This window comes from Pezoporus wallicus, unplaced genomic scaffold (genome assembly GCF_028554395.1).
Source record: "Pezoporus wallicus isolate ANWC-B61680 ecotype Strahan unplaced genomic scaffold, APGP_CSIRO_Pwel_v1 contig_13386, whole genome shotgun sequence".
Taxonomy (NCBI): domain Eukaryota; kingdom Metazoa; phylum Chordata; class Aves; order Psittaciformes; family Psittacidae; genus Pezoporus; species Pezoporus wallicus.
Window position 1 is genome coordinate 1 of NW_026642414.1, and position 9,581 is coordinate 9,581.

Here is a 9,581-nt window from a genome sequence, read left to right on the forward strand (position 1 = left end):
CAAGGGACCTGTTACCAGAAATCTGTGTTAAGAATGAAGTAGTTTTTCCAGTCATCTGGTTCAAATCTCCTCAAATAACTAAATGCCAGAAGCACAGGTGCCCCACCCAAGCGCCCGAAAAGGAATATCACTCACTGTGTGTCTCAATATGGCAGGGAAGTGATAGAAAGCAAACACGAACCATCCAATGAAAATGCAAATTGCATCCACTATGGGTTTCCAAGATGACTCAAAACACTAACAATAATAGCAGTAGCTGAAGTCGTACCAGGTGGTGGTGGTGGTGGTTGTGTTCCTTGTGTTGTCTGTGTTGTGGTGCCTGGCAATGGGGTCGATGTTGTAGAAGGAAGAGGACCTGTGGTGAGACAGAGGTAGACCTAGTGAGTGTCAATAATGCGGTTATCTTGCAAGCACCTGGCCTGCCCTTCCCAAACACCCAACACTGTGACCAGAGAGACGTAGAACAGGGATTACACAGTGAGGCCCAGCAGAGATTTCTGCACTCAAGTGCTATCTAAACAGCACTCCCAGGTGATAAAAGGAGACACACAGCTCCTTCAATACAGACACTCCCTCTCTTGGCCGTGAGCCTCGAAGAAAGCTAATTGAAAACTTGCCACAAGCAGTAGAAGACAGGGACAGGACATGGCAATACCTGAGCTTGGTGTGGGTCTTGGTGTATGAGGAGGTTGTGTTGTGCTTGGCAAGGCAGTCCCAGGTTCTCCGGTGGATGGACCTAGAACAAGAGAAAGGTAGAGGAGAGGTGCACCAATATGGGAGTTCTGTTGCAAGCAAGACCTTTTCCAAACACCAACACCATGACCAGAGAGGTGCAGAACAGGGATCACCCAGTGAGTCCCCCATGAAAACTACAGTACTTGAATGTCCTCCCACTAGCATAGATGAGTGACAGAAAGAGACACGCAGCTCCTTCACTACAATCACTTCATCCCCGAGTCTTGAGGCTTAAATAAAGACAACCGAACACTTGCCACAAGCAGCAGAAGACAGAGACGGGATGTGGCAGTACCTGAGCTTGGTGTGGGTCTTGATGTATGAGGAGGCTGTGTTGTGCTAGGCAAGGCGGTTCCAGGTTCTCCGGTGGATGGACCTAGCAGAAGAGAGAATTAGAGAATACCAGCACTGACATGAGAGTATTGCTCCAGGAAGCTGACCAACCTTCCCAAACACCCAACACCATGACCAGAGAGATGCAGGACAGGAATTCCACAATGAATCCTCAGAAAAACTCCTCAGGACTCAAGTGCTCTCCCACCAACATTTATGGATATAGCAGGAGACATGCAGTGCATTGACTACAGAAATTTATGCCTTGGCCATGAAGGTCAAAGACAGACAACTGAACACTTGCCACAAGCAGTAGAAGACAGGGACAGGACATGGCAATACCTGAGCTTGGTGTGGGTCTTGGTGTGTGAGGAAGCTGAGTTGTGTTTGGCAAGGTGGTCCCAGGTTCTCCGGTGGATGGACCTAGCACAAGAGAGAGTTGGGGGAAATCGGTGTCAGCACGGGGGATTTGTGGCAGGCCACTGCCCACTCTTCCCAAACACCCAACACTGTGACCAGAAAGGCCCAGGGGTGGCACAGCTAGGTGATAGGAATTGACGCACAGACCTTCAATACAGACACTCCCTCTCTTGGCCATGAGCCTTGAAGAAAGCTAATTGAAAGCTTGTCACAAGCAGTAGAAAACTGGGAGGGAGCAAGAGATTACCTGAACTCGGTGTGGGTCTTGGTGGTGACGGCGTGCGTGGAGGCTGTGTTGTAGTTCCTGGCAAAGGGAGCGTGGGTTTTGGTGTCGATGGATCTAGCACAAGAGAGAGTCAGTGGGCATCCGAGCTCACATGTGCGTTTTGCTTCAGGAAGCTGACCCAAGCTTCCCAAACACATCAACACCACACCCGGAGAGGCCCAGGGCAGGGATCGGAAAGAACCGTGCCACTCAAGGGCTCTGCCACCATCACAGCTGGGTGACAAAAGCAGATTAGACTCTTCAGTACCTATGCTCGGTGTCTTGGCTGTGCGCCTTCTAATACACAAACTAAGTAGCGACTGCAGGCACCGCCAGTGCTCCAGTCTCTCAGAGGAAAGCCTGCTCGGGCACAGGCTGCAACACTGGCCTACAGGGCGTTGCAAAGAGAACCTGCGCTCCTGCCTCTAAGTGTAGCCTTCCACCTCGGTGACATCTCTCAAGCTGCCCTTCCCCAAGACAAGGCTGGTACCTTCGCAGGATCCTTCTTCGATGGACAGATCATCCAACGCTACGTCACTGCGGATATTTTCACCCCATTCACCCTCCAGGACAATCTAAGGGAAGGGACATTTCCCAGCATTAGCTCCAGCCACATGTGTGAAGTGCCATTAGAAAGCACGGTTCACCTCAGACAGCAGTGAGCCTGTGCCCTTACCTGCATGTTTCCTGTGCTGTGCACTGTGACCTCTCCCATGTTCCATCTGTCCCCATGGTTCCCAACGCTGCTCCAGACCAGCTCTAGGTCTTCGTCCTTAACCACGTACACCCGCAGGGCCATTGTTTCAGCCGCTCCGTACATGTGATACCAGAAGCGGAAGCAGTGTGGTCCTTCTGAACTGCACACCGGACTGACCAGCTGAGCCACAAAGCCAGGGAGGGCATTGCTCCCTTGCAGGTAGATGTAGTAGCCGTCTGAAACACAGTGTGAGACACACCATCCCATGCATAATCAAATCCAGACCAAGCAGCCAGACACAGCCCAAGCACAGTCCTGGAGCACCCCTCCAGGGCTTCAAGGCAGGCAAAAGGAGGGGACAGCAAATATAGGTCCTTTGCTAGCCACAACACTCCCCCAGGCCTGAGTCCGTGTCCTGGGTTCACCTGGTGGCGGCCAAAGCAGGCCTGCGGCCACACCGCCCTGAAAACGCCCGATCCCGTCTGATCTCGGAAGCTAAGCAGGGTCAGGCTTGGTTCGTACTTGGATGGGAGGCTGCCTGGGAATCCTGGGAAAGCTGTAGGCTTTTCTTCCTTGTTATTTCCTTTATCATTATTATTATAGGTGGTAGCAGTAGTGGTTTGTGCTATACCTTAGTTACTAAACTGTTCTTACCTCAACCCATGGGAATTACATTCTTTCGATTGTCCTCCCCACCCTCCAGGAGCGGGGAAAGGAAAGGGGGGAGTGAGAGAGCGACTGCGTGATTTACAGCTGAGCTTAAACCACGACAGCCCGCCTATGAACCATGCTCTCTGTATGGCTTGGACCGGGTAACCGCCAATGCATTGCCACAGTCCTCGCATGGCTCTGCCACTTTGCGTTCCACTCATCGCTGGCTACTGGAGAAGCCACCGTCTCCTAAAATAGAGACCCGTTCTTGTTCTGAGCCAAGCCAGGTCATCAAACTTTGCATTACTTTCCCCCTTGTCTGGCAGGTCCTTGCCTGCCCTGAGGTACCACAGGCTGACTCCCAGCCCTGCAGCGCTTCCTGAAGGACGGCTCTGCGAAAGACAGCCACAAAAAGGCTCTGGATCAAGGTCAGGAAACATGTGGCCCAAATTTGCTCTTAGAAAAGGTTAGTTGCATCTTCCTAGGGACACCCCTCTGCCAGAAGGACCGCTGTGTACGGACTGCTGTTCCTACCTCCCGTCGTGTGGTCAGAGGACGGACCCGTATCTTGCGTGGGTGTCGGACCCTTGTTCCTCATCCAGTCAATGCTGCTGTAATCTGCCTGGACCCACTCGCAGAAGTCGTTGTCGAATGTGCAATCAAAATTGCAGTCTGCTGTGGGAGCTGGGTATGGCGCAGAGAGGAAAGCAGAGATTCTAGGGTGAGGACAGGCCAGCTTTTCTCTGTGTCCCACAGGGCACACCTACCTCCCTGGCACGTTCAGGTCAGGTGAGGATGGCCAACTGAGTGGAAGTGCACAAGCTGGGTGCCTAGCACAGCCAGTAAAACACATGAATGGGACACAACAGTACCTGTGCTCGTCCCAGGCGCTGGTGATATTGTTGTATGTGGAGGCCGCGTTGAGGTGCCTGGCAACGGGGACGAGGTTGTAGGAGCTGCTGGATGTACAGTGAAAGAGAGGTGGAGATGACGGGTTTCATAATGGAGATTTGTTCCCAAGAGGGGATGTTGCGCCTTCCCAAACACACCCACATCATGGCAAAAGGAGCACAGCAGAGGAAATCCACAATATCCCAGTCACAAAGAGACTCTCCACCCAAGGGCTGGCCCACCAGCACTGTTAAGTGCCCCCTTAACAGGGCAAACCTCCACCACTGCTGCCCCATTCCCTGAATCTGGGCCACAACGGAAATCAACAGAACACTTACCACAGACAGTGCCAGCACTCCAGTCTCCCAGGGCAACGCCTGCCTCGGCACACGCTGCAGCATAGGCCTCCAAGTCATTGCAGAGCTGCTCAGTGCTGCCGCCCGTGGCACACTGGTCATAGACACAGCTCTCAAAGTACGTCTTGGGTGGTACAACTGCATGGCATGGCTGGAACGGGCCACCAAGTTGCGTGAGGATTGCACACTGCTTGTTAGCTGCCTCCTCCTCAGAGGGGGAGCAGGACGGGGGCGGGTTGATGGCTGGGTCGCACCTAGGAAGCAGAAAAGCAGCCCTGAGCTCACAACAGCCTGTGGACTCCAGCCACACCATTTCCAGACCTTGTCTCAGCCAAAACCTCAGCCTCTGGAGTCCACAGCCCTCGATAAGAGAAGGCACCAAGTGCTGTCTCTTGCGAGGGTGGGCAAAATGGTTCACAGTGGACTGGGAGGGCAGAGCCATGCACAGAGGTCACCAAGGACAACAGAGCTGAGCGCCTATGGGGAGAGAGCAGAGAGCACCATGCACCCTGACCGCATGGAGAGGCCTGGACAGTGCCACAAACAAGCCAGCCCTGAGAGGAAAGGGGAACGGCCACACGTCTGGCACCCATTTGCACACAAGACATCCCACTCTTGGGTGGAGCAGAGGTGAGATGCAAGGACGATGCGTCTGTTGCAGTGGAGCTTCTACGTGCCCTCACACGCACTGTCACAACTGCCTCCTCCTCTCCCACACACCATGTGCCCATGCCTACCATTACCAACCCTCCCTGCTTCTGCCCCTCACAGCTCCCCTCTCCCATGCTCCCTTTTGTCCGTCAGCTATGCAGTGGAACAAGGACTCACGGCCATTCATCATCCGGCACCATCCAGCTGGCCCCAAAGTCATTGAAGTCAGGCACGACAACCCCATCAGGTCGCATGAAGTCATCTTGCTGGTTCCCAGTGTACGTCCCACACAGCCCACACAGCTTGCCCTTGTGCTTCTCAGACACCTTCACTAGGAGCTCATCATCCCCATTGAACAGCAGCTGCAGGCCCAGCTCGGTAGAAACCCACACGTAGGAGCCACTCAGGGAAATGTTTACACCGGGGGCAGGAGAAGCAGGCAGGGAGGCCAGAGCACCATTGATCTGAATAAGAGGGACAGAGCGAGACAGAAGCATAAACAGATGCCCTCCACTGAGAGTTCACTCTTTTCCACTCTGACAGTGCCAGGGCCCTGGGAGTCAGGAGGACGAATGGCATGAGAAACCCTGCCCAGGCCTATGAGAACAGCAGCGACTACAGACGCCACACTGAAAGCTAAGGAAAACAAGCCGAAAATCTCTTGCTGCACAAGCAGCCATTTCAGCACCACTCAGAGCCTCGCCATGCTCTTATGCGAGCGCACCAGCAGGCTCAGGGAACATCAAGCTCTTCTCGGGGACAGAGTGGTACTTTAGGGTGGCCAGGGCATCCGTTGTTCCCAGGTGTAAAAACGAGGGGCTTACGTAGACCGCCTTGTTCTCACGCAGGGCAATGTGGAGGCCTTCCATGGACAGTGCCACCGAGTTCAGAGCTGTCCAGCTCAGGCTGCCACGATGTTCGTTGCGGGTGGTGACACTGAACCCAGCGGAGGAGTTGTCACAGCCTGTCACCACTGTGTAGTTGCAAGAGCCCTGGAAGTGGTGAAGCTTCCCATCGAAGGTGCTGTAATGCGGGTCGCCGTAGATGTGGCAGAGAGCGGTGCTGGCTGGGTAGCAGCCCCTCTGGCCGTCCTGGATCTTGCAGACCTCATCCTCACCACAGGACAACGGAGAGCAAACCATCTGGCCCTTGGCTTCACAGCGGCACTGGCGATCACAGTCCTCGCTCACAGAGTACTCGCCTTCCTGCAGGCAGACAAACACCGAGCGTCAGTCTATCAGGCTGGAAAGCAGAGGCAAGGGAGTGCCCTGGGAGGGGTGCAAGCCAGGGCAGGGTTTTCACTCACGCTGTAGTAGTTGCCCTCAAAGAGGCAGCCACAGTGGGCCTCGGGCACACACGTGTCTCCGCTGAGAAGGAAGCCAGAGGTACATGCGCAGCCCTCCATGCAGGGCTTGGAGCAGTTCTGCGGGGCTTGTCGGTCAACACAGGTGGCAGGACAGCCAGTCATGCAAGGGTCATAGTAGCTGTTGTCGGGGCACAGCAGGGCTGCAATGGGAAGGGGACAATTGAGACCAGCAAGCCTTCAAGGAAGGAGGACCTTCTGAGAAGTGGCAAACAAACGACTTGCTGTGGCCAGAGGTTCTGGGAACAGGGAGCGGAACATTTCCCTCCCGGCAATTGCAAAGCAGGTACTCACGGCAGAAGGTCGCATTCCGCCAGGGAAGAAGAGTCACACCGGCTGCTTGGCAGGCGTCAGCGTAGGCCTCCAGAGCAGCACACAGCACCTCCTGGCCACCATTCAGGGCACACAGGTCATAGAAGCAGGTCTCAAAGTAGCTCTGCGGGTTGATCACAGCGTGGCACTTCTCAAAAGAGCCAGGACTGGCGGTCAGCATGCCACAGAACTGGTCCGATCCGTAGAGCTTCTCCTCTTCTGCACTGCAGGGTGGGGAGGGGTCGGGGACACCGCAAGGTGAGTCACTCTCTGGGACCTGCCAGCTCTCCCCCAGCTCATTGGAGTCTGCGGCTTGCTGCCCGTTGGGCATCATGTAATCGTCCTCCCTACGGTTGTTGAAGTTCCCACACATGCCACAGGTCAGGTTGAAGTAGGTGGTGGGCACCTTCACCTCCACCGAGTGGTCAGTGTCGTAGGACACTCTGAGGTCGAAGTCTGTCTCCAGGACAATGTAGCGGCCACTCCTGCTCACCGTGATGGCACCTCCCGCTGCACTCACCGGCAAGGTCTGGCGCACATTGTTCACCTAGGGCAGACACACGGCAATGGGCCTGGGCCCTGCACTTGTCCCTGGCATTCCTGGCTCTCCTGCCCCGAGGAAATCTGCTCCCAGCCCAGGCGCAGCAAACCGGAGCCCGCGATGCCCTCACAACCCAGTTGCCCCTCTGGCTTGCAGAGCCGTGGCTGTGCTCTGCTCCCTGCAGGGGCCGCTCTTCACCGTCGGCCACATTCCCCATTTGCCTCTTCCTCCTCAACCCCTCCAGAAAAGTAAAAGAAAGCAACCCAGTGGCTTCAGGGGAACCCGCCCACACCTGGCACAATGAAGGTGTCTGGTACACACCATGCCATGCCCTGCCAAGAAAAGCCAGCCCTGCCTTGCTGCCTTGCAGCTGTGCCATGCTCATGCCGGCCCCACTGCCTACCAGCACTTGGCTCTTCTCCTTCTTGACAATGGCAATGCGCTCTCCGTACACCTCAACCAGGACTTCGCGCACATAGGACACTCTGGTGTTCCCACGATGCTCGTTCTTGGCCTCAACGTTGAAGTAGGGCAGGGAGGTGGTGTTGGAGCACACTTTGGCCAGGGTGTAGGTGCAGTTGCCCATGAAGTTGTGCGTCACCTTGTCAAAGGTGTTGTAGTGAGGGTCACCGTGGACATGGCAGATGCCGTAGGATTGCTCGAGGCACTCAGGTCTCCCATCCTGCACCCCACAGAACTGGCCCGCAGGGCATGAGGCGTTAAAGCACTGGACTTTGCTTCCCCGCGCGGGACACGTGCACTTTGACGAGCAGGTGTTGTCTGTCCAGAACTCAGAGCCCACGGGGTAGTGCTGCCCGTTGTGCCAGCACCCACACTGCTGGCTGGCCACGCACTGGTCATTGTAGAGCAGGTACCCGCTGTCGCACACACAGCCCTCCACACACGGCAGGCTGCAGCTAGCAGGAGCCATGGGATCAACACAGGTGGCAGGGCAGGCTGCAGCACACGGCTCGTAGTGACTGTTGGCTGGACAGGTGACAGCTGCCGAGACAGAACATATGGCCATTAGATGATGTCTCTGTGCTGTATTCTCCCCTTTGGAAAATTAACCGTCTGCATTATTTTCTCTGTGATCTGCTTGGCTCCACGGGTATTCTAAATCATACCTGAGCAAACGAAGCAGAAAACGGTGCCCCTGATTCTGACAACTACCTGTAAATCCGCAAGGCACGTAACAAAAACATTTATTATTCCCCACCCCACTCTTTCATTCCAATTCTATGTTTTACTGAGAGTAACAGTCTGTGGTACCGTGTGTGGACTTACGGCAGAAGGTTGCGTTCCTCCACACAGGTATCTTGACACCAAGCGACTGGCAGGCATCCGCGTAGGACTGCAAGCTCTTGCACAGGGCTTCGTGGTCCAGCTCCAGCTCGCACAGGTCATAAGAGCAGGTGTCAAAGTAACTGCTGGGGCTCAGCACAGCGTGGCACATCTGGAACGGGCCGCCGGTGTCGGTGAGGAGCCCACAGAAGTGGCTGCTGGCTATGACTTGCTTGTCTGTCTCACTGCAGGCTGGGGTGGGGAGTGGTCCGGCTGAGCAGCTGTGGAAAGACAGGAAGCAGGGCCCCTGAGTCACCTGTGGGCTTCTCCTCGTGTCTCAACATACCCTTGCCCGACACGTCCCCAGACCTGCTGGGGGACAACACATACCTGCTGTCGTTGGACACCTGCCAGCTGTTGCCCAGGCTGGTGGAGTCTGGCTCCAGCACCCCTTCCGGGTTCAGGAAGTCATCTGATGCCATCCCGTTGAAGTTGCCACACATGCCACACACCTTCTGCCCAAAGGTGCTCGGAAGCGTCACCTCCACCCGATGGCTCCCATCAAACTTCACTTTCAAGCCAAAGTCTGTTGTGACCACAGTGTAGAACCCGCTGGACGAGACCTGCACACCTGCGGATGGGGTGCAAGGCAGGACCTCTGCCACTCCATTGACCTGGAAGGACAGAAAACAAGACAGGGTTGGAGCGACCCATTCGACACAGTCCTCTCCTCTCACACAGCACAGCGCCTCTCTTCCTTGTGCTTACCGTCACCGAACCACCCTTCCCCAGCCTTATCCGCTGGCCAGCCACATCGACATCCACATATTGGACGTAGGACACGCGAATGTTGTCTCCCCTGTGCTCGTTGGCTGCTTCCACGTTGAAGTAGGGCAGAGAACTGTTGCTCTCGCACAGCTTAGAGAGGGTGTAAGTGCAGGTGCCCATGAAGTGGTGCAGCTGATTGTCAAACGTGTGGTAGTGAGGGTCTCCTTCTACCACACAGGTCCCTGGCAGTGGAAAGACGAGAGTTCAGTTAAGCACCTCCTGTTGCCTCTTCTCCTAAGCCCACCTTCACCAAA

General features: G+C 55.4%; 1 protein-coding gene and 1 pseudogene across 1 annotated transcript; one reads left to right on the plus strand and one right to left on the minus strand.

Annotated features, from left to right (window-relative positions):
• Positions 1–268: 268 nt before the first annotated feature.
• On the minus strand, positions 269–9,509 carry LOC130610240 (IgGFc-binding protein-like; the record flags this gene model as incomplete). The annotated part of the gene is made up of 17 exons (XM_057429931.1): positions 269–355; positions 656–736; positions 1,401–1,491; positions 1,736–1,828; positions 2,244–2,328; positions 2,430–2,686; positions 3,636–3,785; positions 3,974–4,060; positions 4,331–4,602; positions 5,177–5,463; positions 5,824–6,204; positions 6,306–6,505; positions 6,657–7,221; positions 7,619–8,217; positions 8,503–8,780; positions 8,890–9,173; positions 9,268–9,509. Coding segments are annotated over 17 exons (4,039 nt in total), but the record flags the coding sequence as incomplete, so codon positions are not given.
• LOC130610241 (5S ribosomal RNA) lies at positions 2,895–3,015 on the plus strand (annotated as a pseudogene).
• Positions 9,510–9,581: the final 72 nt, after the last annotated feature.